Below are 16,864 nucleotides of genomic sequence, written 5' to 3' on the forward strand. Positions count from 1 at the left end.
TTTGTTTTTGTTTATATATTATATATCTATTTGTTTAAAACTGCCCACTGTTATTTATATTGTTTTATTGTTGTGTAAAAGAAACACTACGTACTGTTATGTTTGGCCAAAAATCCTGAATAAAATATATTTAAAAAAATAAAATAATGATTACCGGGTATATTTTCTATATTTAATCTCAATCCTTAATAAACAAACTTATGGAAAATTACTCTAGTGCATCCTAGCTATTCAGTTTTAAGAGGTCTCATCGCTGGACACCCCCTTCAGCGGGAACGCCTTTACATTATTGGCGGGATGGGGCGGGGGGGGGGGGGGGGGGCGTTGGTGGACAATCGGAATAGGAAAACTTGCCAGTATAAAAGCCATTTGGGGTCTCCTGTTGGATTCACTGTCCCCATCAGTTTTCCCACCCACTAAAACAGGGGCAGTGAAGCCCAGCCCAGGAATTCACTTGGTTGGTGCTGCTTCCAATCACCAATATCATAACATGGTAGAAGCACCAAGTACTTTTAAAAATATAGTCATGCAAACAAATAAGAAAAGGTTTTGGAGGCAGGGGTGTCAAGAGCTTGAATAAAGTAAAGATTTAAAAAGGGATGAAATAAAGATTAAAGAAGCTCAGATAAAATAATTTTGAAGAATGGGGTGAAAAAAGAATTGATAAAAGCATAGCTGTCTGAAAGGGGTTTGAAATGCAAATTAGTTTACAAGCAAGGTAATCAGATATTTACTTAAGTAAGTGAGGAACAATAAAGTATAGAATTTTAGGTATTAAAACTGCATAATACGGTGCACATATATGTGTTAAAAGCCTGGCTTAGGTAGGAGGAGATTAGAAGGGAAATGCGGTATATCAGTAGCCGGGTAGCTCTGTATTGACGGTAGAAGTGGAAAGAAGAAAGCTGAGAAGCAGATGGAAAACAGTGTCAACCACTGTGATGAATGTAGGCATTTCAGATGTATTGTATTATAGGTATTTGGTGAAGTAAGGGTTAACAGCCTGGGTTGGTGTGTGCATGACTGCTGCAATCATGTTATTAAAGAAATCCTAGTTTTAAAGACAATAAAGCCTTTGGGAGTCTGAGTGCAATTAAAGCACAGCAAAAAGCTTGGGTTAATGGAATGTTGTTTGAGTTAAGGGGATTCCCTGTGGAGTTAATTAGATTTCAGTTTGGTAAGCTGATTTGTTGCTGGGTGGAGTTAAGACATCAGGTAGTTTTGCAGAAAGAAGTTCAGTTGTGAGCTGAATTAAGTTGTGACCAAAAGTGAAGCAGTTTGCTCTCACTGCAGTAAACTTGAAACAGATTAACAGTCTTTAAAGAAGTGCAGATTTGTCTGAGAGCAAGGAGAGCTGAAACCAACGTGTGAAGAAATACAGACAGAGCTTCCCCATGGTTCTGACAGGAGTCAGATCTTGTTTTTAAGGTTGTTTCAAAAGATCTTTCTTTCTCAAAGAATATCTCTGTAAAGCAAGTATTCTTGAGTGCCAATGGTTTAATAGTGCATTGAGAGCTTTTCTTTTCTTGTTGTTTAAGTGTGAATAAAGATAGCAGTTAAGCGTATTGTATCCACTGTATTGAGTAGTATTGTGTAAGGGGTAATTGTAAGCTATTTTCTTGTGTGACGTTAAAGATATTTTAATACTGTGTTAGTAATAAAATTTGTTTTAATATATTTTTGTGTAATCACCCCTTGAGTGAGGTATTGCAAAATTAAAATAAAATACTGGGGTTTCTGTCCAGTATCCTCGCCACTGTTGGGATCTGGTCTGGAATCGTAATATCACAGCCACGCCCAACTAGAAAGCGGAACTTTTCCAGAAAGCAGAAACCTCAGAGCAAAACTACACTGAATTGGACAGGGTTTCCAAACGTAAAGATGTGAGTGGTAACTATTTGCTGGATTTAGCTCATAGAGTTATGTTGTCTGGAATGATTGTTTTGGGGCAAGAAACATTTCTCAAGAGTTCAGGAACATTGATAGCGGGGAATAGGAAATTCCAATATATAATGTGCATTATCATATATCATATATATAATTTATGGTGCAGAAGGAGGCCATTCGGCCCATCGAGTCTGCACCGGCTCTTGGAAAGAGCACCCTACCCAAGGTCAACACCTCCACCCTATACCCATAACCCAGTAACCCCACTCAACATTAAGGGCAATTTTGGACACTAAGGGCAATTTAGCATGGCCAATCCACCTAACCTGCACATCTTTGGACTGTGGGAGGAAACCGGAGCACCCGGAGGAAACCCACGCACACACGAGGAGGATGTGCAGACTCCGCACAGACAGTGACCCAAGCCGGAATCGAACCTGGGACCCTGGAGCTGTGAAGCAATTGTGCTATCCACAATGCTACCGTGCTGCCCCACGTTATGTAGCCATTGTAGTTAAGTGTACCTTTGTTTTGTATTGTCGCCTTTCTTGTTGTTCGTTTTTACATATAATAAACACTCTTTTATCTGAATGGTTACAAGAAGGCTGGAATTTCCCTCATTGGTTTGCATGTCTATCCTCATGGTATGCCAAATTTAAAAAACAGACTCTTAAGGACCAGCGTTCCAAATTACTCTTCCAGGTTTTAGGTTACTCTCATGTCTAACATCAGTCAGGTTCTTAACATTCATGAAGACCCCGTCTTCTCAACCTTGCCCTTCGTCTGAGGTGTGGTGATCCTCAGGTTAAATCACCACCAGTCAGCTCTCCCCCTGAAAGAGAAAAGCAGCCGATGGTCATCTGGGACTATGGCAACTTGACCTTACCTTTACCTTAACAGGGGAAATAAAGAAAATGTACCTTAAGAAAATTTTAGGTAGGGCAAGATGTGTGTTATTGTATAAGTAATTTTTAAAAATAACCATGTGAGGGAAGAAGGTATTTGCTCTTAAGCAAGTTTTGTTAAATGGCAGGTAAGGCTGGTTATCTGTATGTTGAGTGATTCAATGTGTTACATCTTAAATCATTCATACGCTGCTTCATTAAATTTGCTGTATTTGTTGTCGACTATCAGCTGCTAAGTTTAGATTGCTGTCAGATCGTGATCAGAAACCACACTTCAGGTCTTGGACCAACTTCAAAAATTGCATTAATGTAAGGAAGTATGGAGGAGCTTTGGCACCCTTACATAAATTCAGTAATCAAAGAAAATGGGGGGAAACGACTGTGGCCATCTAAAATGGCTGCCTGCAAAAGATAATGGGAATTGTGGTCAGGTTGGCACACAGACGATACACAGCCCCTGTGTATTGTGCAGAGGAAACCAGACCTACACAGAAACTTGCACCTGCTAAAGGTCAATCACCGATTTCCCCAGGACAATGGGACTCAGATTGAAACAAAGCAGCAGTAACAGACTCAGGCGCACCTATTTACCTTATTTGGGAGTGCCTACATGCCTTGGACAATAACAACTAGGACCTGCCCAGCTATCAAGGTACCCGCCTCTAACTGGCCAGAATCGATTAGGGTAATCAAAACCCTATCGATCCATTGGATCCTGAGTTGGGACCGCCCAAAAGAGCGCGAAAGATTGGAGGATAAGAAGAACTGCCCGACCAATATTCTGTCTCTTTTGGGACCGGCCTCTGCCTCACCAAATGTAGCACATCGAACAGCCAAGTTCAAGGACTCGCGATCGCTACTTGAAGGACGAGCCGCAGCCTATACGTACCTGACAATTTCCAGCCGCCACTGGAATTCAGACAAAGGCCTTGTCTAACCCGCACAGAGCTGGTCACTTGAAAGTTAAGTAAAGGTCATTTAAGCTGTTAGATATAGTTTAATGCGTAGCCACGTGTAGATTATTACACATAGAACCGAGCCTATGTTAAATAATAAACAATAATTGGATGAATATACTGGTTGTATGGTGATTCGTCCAGTACACGGAACGTACTCGCGTCTTGTGGTTATTATTAATAAAGATAAAAGAGCAGACTTCCGGTGACGGCGGGCGGGAGGCAGCCGCGCGCGTTGGAGGGCTCCTGTTCGGGAACGGCATTGTCGGGGGTTAACGCCCGGTCCTAGGGCCAGCGAAGGCAGTAAAAGTCGGGAGACAGCACAGAGGAGGGCAATGTCGAAGACCAGCAAAAAAACGGCTGTGAAAAAAGCAGCTGAAAGTCTGTCGGGGAGTGGAAAGGTCACCGCGGGGTCAGTAAAGAAAATGGAGGCTGGAGCACCGGGGAGGCCGCATTGCTTACGGCTGAAGAAATAACTAAGGTGATGGCTGCGGAATTCGAAAGGCAGTTTACAAAATACATCGAGACAATGAGGAAGGAGATGAGGGAGGTTTTGAGTGCGCTGGTGGAGGAGGCGATTTCCCCGGTGATGATGGCGGTGGCGAGCGCAGTGTCGGAGGTGCGGGAGCAAAGGGAGGCGCTGAAGGAAGTGGAGGAGACGTTATTACAGCATGGTGATCAATTTGCCTCGATGGGGAAGGCGATGCGGAAGGTGATGGACATTAACAAGGATCTACGAGGAAAAATGGAAGACCTAGAAAACAGATCCAGGCAACAGAATTTGAGGATTGTGGGGCTGTCCGAAGGAGTTGAAGGACCGAAGCCGACTGAGTATTTTGCCGCGATGCTGGCAAAACTATTGGGGGAGGGGGAAGATCCCTCCCGATATGAACTGGATCGGGCTCATCGGTCGTGGAGGCTTGTACCAAAGGCGAGTGAGCTGCCAAGGGCAGTGACTCTGTGCTTCCGTAGGTATAGTGTGAAGGAGAAGGTCCTGAGCTGGGCCAAGCAGAAGCGGGTGGTGCAGTGGGCTGGAGCTGGTATACGTGTATACCAGGACTTTACGGTGGAGCTGGCGAGGAGGCGGGCTGCCTTCAACCGGGTGAAGAGGGCACTGTACACTGCAAGGTGCAGTGCGGCATTGTATATCCAGCGAAGCTGAGGGTGACTTATAAGCTCAGGGACTTTTATTTTGGAACGGCGGAAGCAGCGGAGGCGTTTGTGAAGGCAGAAGGACTGTGGCAGAACTGACAAATTGAGAAATGGCCATGTGCCGATGTAACCTCATGACTGTATTTTCTTCTTTTTTGTTTCACTGCGTGCGGGTGTATGGGCTAAAGGAGCCAATGTTGTATATATTTGGACAAGGGAAGGGATGGGACTTTCACTCGAAATGAGGGTTCTTTGGGGTGTGTGGATATGCGGGGTTTGTGTGCTAAAAGGGGATTTCTGTGCTTTCCTAGGGCCGGGCAAGGGGGAAAGGGACCCACGCGGGGACCTCCACGCTGGCCGCTTTAAGCCGGCCAGTGAACGGGAGTGAGGTGGGGGGAGGGGCTGCGGCCACCGGAGCCTGGCAGAACAGGGTCCGAGTGGTCTAGGCGGGGTGGAAAGTTGGGGGGAAGGAACCGAGGTTGGGAGGAGTTTTACAAGAGGCAGTGGACGGGAGGAGCTGGAGACTTGGGGGGGGGGGGGTGCTGGTGTACAACTCTTGGGTATCATGTACGGTACTCTTTCAGAGGCTGGATGGCGTTGAGTGTAGGGGTGGGGGGAGGGGGAGTGGACTCTATAGGTCAATGGTGACCATGGACTGTCCGGACTCCTTCTTCTTTTTCTTTTTTGTTTCCACCTTGGGAGGGTTTGGTTTATTGGATGCATATATTGACAGGTGGGCCGTTGTTTGTGGGTAGTGGGAGGATGGGATCATTGGTATTGTTAAGGGGATTGATCTTGTATTTGTTACCATTTACTATTTGTGGGTGGGGTGTAAATTTTTGAAGGAAAATGTGAAAATGTAGAATTAAAAAATTTAAAAATGAAACAAAAAAAGATAAAAGAGCAACACTACATTTATAAATGTTGACCAAACTGAGAACTTTTTTTTTAAATGTTAGGAAGCTTTGGGCCAGGTTCAGGAGAAATCTTTGTTTTTAACACCGTATCCTATTTTGCTAAAGTTCCCACAGGCACATTTACAACTTTCTAAAATGTGTTAGGAAACTTGAATGATACTTGTAACAAAATAGCTTGGTCTTCTGAGCTTATATTTGTGTGTGTTTAGATTGCAGTAAAAATACAAAAATAAAGTTTTGTATAAAATGGTAACTTGGCCCCAAATTGCCTGAAGCAAATAGACCTCCAGAGGCACAGCTTGTGGTGGATAGAAAAGGATTTATCACCTTAGAAACTTTCATAACTGAGTCACATCGAAGAAATTTAATACAGGGCTTTTCAATCTATTCCTCAGCTATATCCAAAGACTATGGGAGAGATTCTCCGTCAGCATTGTGCACGGCGTAGATCCTGCTATTCCACGAGAATAGCGGGAGAGCCCCTAAAATAAGCATTTGAATATGCCTTGTCAGATTAATGCCAGATTCTGCCTGCTCCTGGGATTCGCACCCCCCCTCTCCCCAAACCCCATTACCCGAGACCAGGTGTAATGAGCACGCCAGGGGTTCGGAGGTGATTGCAGCCCCAAATGATCATGAACATGGCAGGGCAATGCCCTGGCACTTTCAGGGTAGCACTGCCAGGTTAGCACTGTCAAGGGACGGCACTTGAAATGGGAGGTGTGGTCATGAAAAGGGCATGGCCATAAAGGGGAGGGTCATTTGGTGACTCCATAGCAGGGTCTTGCTTACCTATGGAAGGGGGACCCAAGGCGCTGTTACCAATGTTGGGGGGAGGGCTGATCTTGGCTAGAAGGGGACGGGGCCTGAAGGAAGACCCTTTAGGAGGGTCCCGTACCAGCGATCTTTGGGGAGCGGGTTGCACTCTAAGAATTGTCCTTCAAAAATGGTGCCCCAATTTCCCTGAGGCCGGGCTTGCTGGTGACTTTGGGAAGGACAGATCACTTATTCGGCAGGTTTCACCCCTGGCTAAGTGTGGAGAATTGCAGTGGCAATTTGTACTGGATTCCCCCGCTGAAAATGACATTTTTTGGGAGAATTCTAAAAATATAAATGTCACCACAATCCCAGAAGACTAGAGGCTGCTCACCCCTTTGAGATATGATTGGTGGTGATTTTTGTTTAATAAATGTTTTTAATTGGATTTTTGAACAGAGTATATTTGCCGTTGTGTACACAGGATATGATATATATATAAGTAGGCATCTGTTTGTGCCGGAGAGGCAATTCCAGAGGGCACTCCTCGAATGTGATTGGTGGTGATTTAACTGAGAGTCACCACACCTGAAATGAAAATGAAATGAGGCAAGGGGCAAGGTTAAGAAGGTCGGGCCTTCATGAATAACCTCAGCCGGAATGGGAATTGAACCTGTGTTGCTAGCGTCACTCCGCATCACGAACCAGCTGTCCAGCCAACTGAGCTAACTTTGGAGTCAGCACGTTTTATTTCCATTTGCAGCACTTCAGAATTGTGCAGCCGGTGTAGATATTTAATCGTAGGTCTGCAATTTTCTCATATATCCTAAAGGACCTATTATTAATCCATGGTCCATAATTTTCTGGAATATATTAAGGTATAATTTTTTAATATAAAACCATGTTTTATGCCTGGAGTTTCTTATAACCCCAATAAATTAATTATAAAATTTTGATTGTGGGTTTAAAAGTGCTTCCCAGATTAAAGAATAAAATCACATTATTTGCCTTTCACCCTATACAGCCAGGCTACATTTATAAAGGAAAGGAAGATGAAGATTTAAAGGTTTAGGGCCTCTTTACTCCTATGGTCTGTCATGGAAAAGGCTATCTCTGCATTCTTCATTACACATATCCCACTGCCCTGTTTCCTCCTGTGTCTATCCTGAAAATAATTCTCTCCCATGTCACTTAACTTCACTTTGAAGCCCCAAGTGCACCTTGGCCCTCCGTTCCCAAACATATTTCTGCCGTCACTGGTTTGCTCAACCACTCCCTCACCTCCACCTTTATCTCAATAAAATCTTTACTGTTTCCCTAATAGGACTCATAACTTTGAAACTGATCAGGTTCTGAGGAAAGGTCATTGACCTGAAATGTTAACTTTTTCTTTCTGGTCAGATGTTGCCAAATTTCTTGAGTATTCCCTGCATTTTCTGCATCTATATAAATGCAAGTTGCTGCTGTTCAGAATGTTTTGTTTAATTAAGGGGCAATTTCGCGTGACCAATCCATCTACCCTGCACATTGTTTTGGGTTGTGGGGGTGAAACCCACGCAGATACGGGGAGAATGTGCAAACGCCACACGGACAGTGACCCGGGGCCAGGATCAAACTCTGGTCCTCGGCGCCGTGAGGCAGCAGTGCTAACCACTGCACCACCGTGCTGCCCTAGCTGTTCAGAATGTTGAGTGTTAACAGCATAACGGTACAAGCACTGAAGAAAAACAGGGCAACAATGAAGAATGTGTATGTCAGGTATGTTAAACTAGGGAGAAAGTAGACTCATCATTATCATGGTTAACTCCGAGCATCACGTAGGAAAGCAGCATTGTCACCATCATTGTCATTTGTCAGCCCAAGCTTGTCTTATCCAGATCGTACTGCAGACTGACATGTATGGCGTGATTCAGTGGACTTGAGTTAAAGTCCGCAGAATGGCATGTTTAGCAGGGTGTTTCTCTGTTCCTGTAAGTGCCGAGAAACATCCCGCTATTGAATTATACTTTGCCATTTTATTTGGCCTCAGGAGTTTCTCTCCACCAATGCCTCACTTAGAGGGATTTCCTGCTGGTGAGCAACAGGTGATCGGAGTACCATTTTGTCTAGCTGCACCAATCACCCCCCCCCCCCCCCCCCCCCCCCCCCCCCCCCCCCTCCTTCAGGCACCCAACCGTTTTTGACTCCCACAACCTTGGGGAGGCTCCCAGAAACTCCCCGGACCCTCCTCTACCTGGCAAGCCCCCGCCACCCCCCCCAAACCGAACCTGATCCCTGGTAGTGCCAACCTGGCACCCGAGCACCCTGACACTGCCAGCATGGCACCCTGGCAGTGCCAAGATGCCCGAGTGCCAGGGGGAGAGCCAGGGTGCTACTCTGCCCTGTCCCTGACCATCTGGGGATCTCCAATTGCCTGGCAGACACCCTCGGTGCCGTTACACCTGGTACACATTTGAATGGACCAGTACTAAACGGCGCCCTGATGAAGTCTCTCAGGCATGACCGTTGAGTCCCAGGTGCCAGGTGAATCTGGCGAACGTACATTTTAATAAGCCGTATGACTCATTTAAATATGCTGATTTGGATCGCACCCAGTGAGGGTGAGATCCAGATCGCGACGTCTTGCGAGATTCCGTTGGATTTAGGAGACGGTTTGATCGTCGCGAATCTCGAGAGATTCAACTGCCTGGTCCCGACACCAAGGCGGGCACGATGAAGCCGCTGAATTGTGCCCGTAGTGTTACATCATTATTGGAGTTCTGAATGGGAGCTGAACACTGGAATGATTAACAAACAACCCCAATCTCAGCTTTAGGATAGAGGAAAGATTGTTCAAGCAGCTGAAGGTGTTTCAGTTGTGAATGGTTTGCAGAGAAACATCTGTGATGTCCTGGACATGTGCTGACTGGTCTCCAACAACTATATCTTCTTTTGCATTAGTTATTGGAGGGTTTCCCGTTGGCAATCTCATTGATGATAGTTGCATTCGGACTCCTTGATACAATACTTGGTCCAATGCACTTTGATACTTTTACCTCGTTTCTGGCATTCAGGTTTTATGTTCATGCTTGGTCAAGGCTCTGATTAGGTCTGCCACCCAAACTGAGAATCAGATTGCAGGTTATTGATGAGTAGGGGCTTCCCAGGTGCGGCGATGACCAGCTAAGTCGCACGTTTCGGCAGCTCCCGGTGGAACGGACTTTTGGGCTCTTAATAGGAGCCCCAACGGCAATCTTAACGGCTAAAAACACTGTGCGGGAAACCAGAAGGGAATCCCCCCTGGACACGGATGGAAAAAGGAGAGGAAAGTGGCCGGATTGCGGTGGATCCTTTAGAGCAGCGGCAAGGAAGGCAAGCACAAACCAAGATGGCGTCGGAAGGTGGCAGTTTAATATGGGGCCCTGAACAACACGAGTTCTTGAAGCGCTGCGTGGAAGAACTTAAAAAGGAGATGAAGAAGGAGCTGTTGGCCCCGATATTACAGGCGATTGAAGGGCTAAAGGATGAGCAAAAGACCCAGGAGCAGGAGCTTCGGGTCGTGAAGGCAAAGGCTGCCGAGAACGAGGACGATATACAAGGCCTGGTGGTGAAGATGGAGATGCACGAGGCACACCATAAAAGATGTGTGGAAAGGCTGGAGGTGCTGGAGAATAATGCAAGGAGGAAGAATTTAAGGATTCTTGGTCTTCCCGAGGGTGCAGAGGGGGCGGACGTCGGGGCATATGTGAGCACGATGCTGCACTCGTTAATGGGATCGGAGGCCCCGACGGGCCCATTGGAGGTGGAGGGAGCGTATCGAGTTATGGAACGAAGACCGAGGGCTGGAGAAATTCCCCGAGCCATAGTGGTGAGATTTCTCCGATATAAGGACAGAGAGATGGTCCTCAAATGGGCAAAGAAAACTCGGAGCAGTAGGTGGGAGAACGCGGTGATCCGCGTATATCAAGATTGGAGTGCGGAGGTGGCGAGAAGGATGGCGAGCTTTAATCGGGCCAAGGCGGTGCTTCATAAAAGGAAGGTCAAATTTGGAATGCTGCAGCCGGCAAGACTGTGGGTCACACATCAAGGGAAACACCACTACTTTGAAACGGCAGATGAGGCATGGACATTTATTGTCGAAGAGAAATTGGAATAAGTGGGTTATAAAAAAGAACGTTTGAGGCAAAGTGGTGGGGCGAATATGGGGGGCGAAGAGGGGGAAAAGGGGGGAGAGATGATTTTTAAGTTGTTAATCCTGCGACCCTGTAACTTTTCTCTCTTCCCCATGTTATGGGGGAGGGAGGGAGGGAGGTGGAGGAGCTGGGGGCGTCGGCCATTGGGGGCGGGAACAGTGAAGCAGGAAGGAGGGGGCGTCGCACAGTGCGAGCCGAGGTCATGGGGGGAAGCCGAGGTCGGCCAGAGTTTGCTGACTTCTGGGAGCAACATGGGGGGTGCAATTACGCTAGTGAGGGATCTAGCGGGGGGGGGTGGGGGTTAACTGGGTTGCTGCTGCTGGGGAGAAGGGGGAGCTGGTATGGGGTGGGGTGGGCGGGGCGCCGCCTGGGGGGGGGACACAGCTACGTGGGAACCGGGTGAGGAGCTGGATTAAAAAAGGGGATGGCTAGTCGACAAGGGGGGTGGGGGTAAAGAGCCCCCCAACCCGGCTGATCACGTGGAATGTGAGAGGGCTGAACGGGCCGATAAAGAGGGCACGGGTACTCGCACACCTAAAGAAACTTAAGGCAGATGTGGTTATGCTGCAGGAGACGCATTTGAAACTGATAGACCAGGTCAGACTACGCAAAGGATGGGTGGGGCAGGTGTTTCATTCGGGGCTAGATGCAAAAAACAGGGGGGTGGCCATACTAGTGGGGAAGCGGGTAATGTTTGAGGCAAAGACCATAGTGGCGGATAGTGGGGGCAGATACGTGATGGTGAGTGGCAAATTACAAGGGGAGGCGGTGGTCTTAGTGAACGTATATGCCCCGAACTGGGATGATGCCAACTTTATGAGGCGCATGCTAGGACGTATCCCGGACCTAGAGGCGGGGAAGCTGGTAATGGGTGGAGATTTTAACACGGTGCTGGAACCAGGGCTGGACAGATCGAGGTCCAGGACCGGAAGGAGGCCGGCAGCAGCTAGGGTGCTTAAGGACTTTATGGAGCAGATGGGAGGAGTAGACCCCTGGAGATTTAGTAGACCTAGGAGCAAGGAGTTTTCGTTTTTCTCCTATGTCCACAAAGTTTATTCACAGATAGACTTTTTTGTTTTGGGAAGGGCGCTGATCCCAAAGGTGACGGGGACGGAATATACGGCTATAGCTATTTCGGATCACGCTCCACACTGGGTGGACTTGGAGATAGGGGAGGAAAAAGAACAGCGTCCACCCTGGAGAATGGACATGGGACTATTGGCGGACGAGGGTGTGTGCTTAAGGGTGAGGGGGTGTATTGAAAGGTACTTGGAACTCAAAGATAATGGGGAGGTCCAGGTGGGAGTGGTCTGGGAGGCGCTGAAGGCAGTGGTTAGAGGGGAGCTGATATCAATCAGGGCACATAAAGGAAAGCAGGAGGGTAGGGAACGGGAGCAGTTGCTGAAAGAACTTCTGAGGGTGGACAGGCAATATGCGGAGGCACCGGAGGAGGGACTGTACAGGGAAAGGCAAAGGCTACATGTAGAATTTGATTTGCTGACTACGGGTAATGCGGAGGCACAGTGGAGGAAGGCACAGGGTGTACAGTACGAATATGGGGAGAAGGCGAGCAGGTTGCTGGCCCACCAACTGAGGAAAAGGGGAGCAGCGAGGGAGATAGGTGGAGTGAGAGATGAGGAGGGAGAGATGGAGCGGGGAGCGGAGAGGGTGAATGGAGTGTTCAAGGCATTCTATGAAAGATTATATGAAGCTCAGCCCCCGGATGGGAAGGAGAGAATGATGTGTTTTCTGGAACAGCTGGAATTTCCTAAGGTGGAGGAGCAGGAGAGGGTGGGACTGGGAGCACAGATTGAAACGGAGGAAGTAGTGAAAGGAATTCGGAGCATGCAGGCGGGGAAGGCACCGGGACCAGACGGATTCCCAGTTGACTTTTATAGGAAATATGTGGACTTGCTCGCCCCGCTACTGATGAGAACCTTTAATGAGGCGAGGGAAAGGGGGCAGCTGCCCCCGACTATGTCAGAGGCAACGATATCGCTCCTCCTAAAGAAGGAAAAAGACCCGCTGCAATGCGGGTCTATAGGCCTATTTCCCTACTGAACGTGGACGCTAAGATTCTGGCCAAAGTAATGGCAATGAGGATAGAGGATTGTGTCCCGGGGGTGGTCCATGAGGACCAAACTGGGTTTGTGAAGGGGAGACAGCTGAATACGAATATACGAAGGCTGCTAGGGGTAATGATGATGCCCCCACCAGAGGGGGAAACGGAGATAGTGGTGGCGATGGATGCCGAGAAAGCATTTGATAGAGTGGAGTGGGATTATTTGTGGGAGGTGCTGAGGAGATTTGGCTTTGGAGATGGGTATATAAGATGGGTACAGCTGCTGTATAGGGCCCCGATGGCGAGCGTGGTCACGAATGGACGGGGGTCTGAATATTTTCGGCTCCATAGAGGGACGAGGCAGGGATGTCCTCTGTCCCCATTATTGTTTGCACTGGCGATTGAGCCCCTGGCAATAGCATTGAGGGGTTCCAGGAAGTGGAGGGGAGTACTCAGGGGAGGAGAAGAACACCGGGTATCTCTGTATTTATTGTTATATGTGGCGGATCCGGCGGAGGGGATGCCAGAGATAATGCGGATACTTGGGGAGTTTGGAGATTTCTCAGGGTATAAATTGAACATGGGGAAAAGTGAGTTGTTTGTGGTGCATCCAGGAGAGCAGAGCAGAGAAATAGAGGACTTACCGTTGAGGAAGGTAACAAGGGACTTTCGGTACTTGGGGATCCAGATAGCCAAGAATTGGGGTACATTGCATCGGCTAAATTTAACGCGGTTGGTGGAACAGATGGAGGAGGACTTTAAGAGATGGGACATGGTGTCCCTGTCACTGGCAGGGAGGGTGCAGGCGGTTAAAATGGTGGTCCTCCCTAGATTCCTTTTTGTGTTTCAGTGCCTCCCGGTGGTGGTCACGAAGGCTTTTTTCAAAAGAATTGAGAAGAGTATTATGAGTTTTGTGTGGGCTGGGAAGACCCCGAGAGTGAGGAGGGGATTTTTGCAGCGTAGTAGGGACAGGGGGGGGGGCTGGCACTACCGAGCCTAAGTGAGTACTACTGGGCCGCCAATATCTCAATGGTGTGTAAGTGGATGGGAGAAGAGGAGGGAGCGGCGTGAAAGAGATTGGAGAGGGCGTCCTGCAGGGGGACTAGCCTACAAGCTATGGTGACGGCGCCGTTGCCGTTCTCACCGAAGAAATACACCACAAGCCCGGTTGTGGTGGCTACACTGAAAATCTGGGGGCAGTGGAGACGGCACAGGGGAAAGACGGGAGCCTTGGTGCGGTCCCCGATAAGAAATAACCATAGGTTTGTTCCAGGGAGAATGGATGGGGGATTTGGAGCATGGCAAAGAGCAGTGGTAACACAATTGAGAGATCTGTTCGTAGATGGGACGTTTGCGAGTCTGGGAGCGCTGACGGAAAAATATGGGTTGCCCCAAGGGAATGCATTTCGGTATATGCAACTGAGGGCTTTTGCGGGGCGGCAGGTGAGGGAATTCCCGCAGCTCCCGACACAGGAGGTGCAGGACAGAGTGATCTCAGAGACATGGGTGGGGGACGGTCAGGTGTCAGACATATATAGAGAAATGAGGGACGAGGGGGAGATCATGGTAGATGAGCTGAAAGGGAAATGGGAAGAAGAGCTGGGGGAGGAGATTGAGGAGGGGCTGTGGGCTGATGCCCTAAGTAGGGTAAACTCATCGTCCTCGTGTGCCAGGCTAAGCCTGATACAATTTAAGGTGTTACACAGGACGCATATGACTGGAGCACGGCTCAGTAAATTTTTTGGAGTAGAGGATAGGTGTGCGAGATGCTCGAGAAGCCCAGCGAATCATACCCACATGTTCTGGTCATGCCCGGCACTACAGGGGTTTTGGGTGGGGGTGGCAAAGGTGCTTTCGAAGGTGGTGGGGGTCCAGGTCGAACCAAGCTGGGGGTTGGCTATATTCGGGGTTGCAGAAGAGCCGGGAGTGCAGGAGGCGAGAGAGGCTGATATTTTGGCCTTTGCATCCCTAGTAGCCCGGCGCAGGATATTGTTAATGTGGAAGGAAGCCAAGCCCCCAGGTGTGGAGACCTGGATAAAGGACATGGCAGGGTTCATAAAGTTGGAACGGATTAAGTTCGTACTAAGGGGGTCGGCTCAAGGGTTCACCAGGCGGTGGCAACCGTTCGTCGAATACCTCACAGAAAGATAGAGGGAATGGAAAAGAAGAAGACAGCAGCAGCAACCGGGGTGGCCGGGGGGGGGGGGGGGGGGGTGGCGGGGAGGAATCAGAAGGACTCTCAGGGATGTTATTGTATATGTATAGGTAGTTGGTATATGTAATTGTATATCGGATTGTATTTTTGGAGAGTATTTATCTTGGACAAGGCAGTTGCCATTTAGTTTTATTTTTGATTTTGTTCATATATTATTTATTTACTTGCTTAAAACTGGCCATTGTTATTTATATTGTTTTATTGCTGTGTAAAGGAAATGCTATGTGCTTATGTGCTGTTATGTTTGGCCAAAAAATCTTGAATAAAATATATTTTTAAAAAAATAAAAATTGATGAGTCGGCAAAGTATGATGGCACTTTTGATGATACCTCCTATCACTTTAATGGTGTTTGAGAGGAAATCAATAGGGTAGTAATTGATCAGATTAGATTTTTCTTTTGTAGACAGGACATATCTGTGCAATTTTCGATTGTCAGGAAGAAGCCAGTGTCATGTAAAATTTAAAGTCTCCATAGTCCCAGATGACCATAGGCTGCCTTCCCTTTTGAAGGGGAGAGCTGACCGGTGGTGATTTAACCTGAGGACCACCACACCTCAGGGCATGTTTGAGAAGGTGGGGCCTTTATGAATAACCCATGAATAGCCAGTGTCATAGCTGTACTGTAATAGTTGATTATGGCAGTGGTTAGCTCTGGGGCACAGATCTTCAGTACTACAGCCAAGATGTTGTCAGTGCACATAGCCTTATGTGGTCATCTGCTTCTAACTGTCACATGTAACATTATTCATCCAATTAAGAATAGATAGTACCACTGTACATTCATCATTCAAGTACAATCTACATTTCATCAGTCCATGTAAATGTGTAACGTTGTGTAACTTCTATTATATTCCATATCTATGAAACTGATCAGGTTCTGAGGAAAGGTCATCGACCTGAAATATTAACTTTTTCTTTCTAGACAAATGTTGCCAAACTTATTGAATATTCCCTGCATTTTCTTTATCTATATAAATGCAAGTTGCTGCTGTTCAGAATGTATTTTTTATTAAGGCGCAATTTAGCGTGGCCAATCCACCTACCCTGCACATCTTTCGGTTGTGGGGATGAAACCCACGCAGACACGGGGAGAATGTGCAAACTTCACACGGACAGTGACCCAGGGCCGTGTTCGAACCTGGGACGCCGGCGCCGTGAGGCAGCAGTGCTAACCACTGCGCCACCGTGCTGCCCCTTGGTGCTGTCACTTCAAAGCAGAAACTGTACCCATCCGAACTAAGCCAAAAATTATTTTATTCAGCTTGCGATATTACATCTTGCCAGATATTTAAAGCTTGTTCAGCATATCTTACCCTTTCAGCTCATTTACTGATGTTGAAAGTATCACGTTGTGGCCCAGTAAATATAGAGAGGCTATAAGGTCACTCCACTGCACCAATTCCCCAAGCGGACCTCCTTTAAAGACATTCTCAACTATCTTGAATCCTGATTCCTTTGTCAGAAGACCTAAATGAAGTAAAATCTAACAAAAAAGAAAACAACTATTAGTCCTTTTCATAAAATAAACGGGGAATACAAAAAAAAAACAAATTACAAAGGATTAGTAAGATGGTTGTTGAGACTCTAAACTAAAGATACAATTTGATTTTGTTTATGCGAAATCTGAACTAATTTAATTCACATTCTTTTTGACACTTGAGTCAATTCCAATCTCAGTTTGCACTTGAACACTTCTGCAAATTCCAGGTCAAGGAAATGTCTGATGAATTATTTGTTTTGGAAAATATTTTGATTAAATTTTCAACATTTTATACATAAATTTAAGGCAATAAAACCCCAAAATACAAAAAGAAATCCCGCTTCCCACCAAGCGGGTGAA

General features: G+C 47.1%; 1 protein-coding gene across 4 annotated transcripts in view; it reads right to left on the reverse strand.

The window, feature by feature from the left end:
* Window positions 1-16,864, reverse strand: part of LOC140425216 (alpha-1,6-mannosylglycoprotein 6-beta-N-acetylglucosaminyltransferase A-like) — a 181,099-nt gene that overhangs the window by 60,871 nt on the left and 103,364 nt on the right. For all 4 annotated transcript variants that reach the window (XM_072509259.1, XM_072509260.1, XM_072509261.1 and 1 more), the window contains one exon: window positions 16,338-16,507. In XM_072509259.1, the coding sequence (XP_072365360.1) occupies window positions 16,338-16,507 (170 nt within the window). The remainder of the gene's footprint in view (window positions 1-16,337; window positions 16,508-16,864) is intronic.

This window comes from Scyliorhinus torazame, chromosome 6, assembly GCF_047496885.1.
Source record: "Scyliorhinus torazame isolate Kashiwa2021f chromosome 6, sScyTor2.1, whole genome shotgun sequence".
In the NCBI taxonomy this organism is placed as follows: domain Eukaryota; kingdom Metazoa; phylum Chordata; class Chondrichthyes; order Carcharhiniformes; family Scyliorhinidae; genus Scyliorhinus; species Scyliorhinus torazame.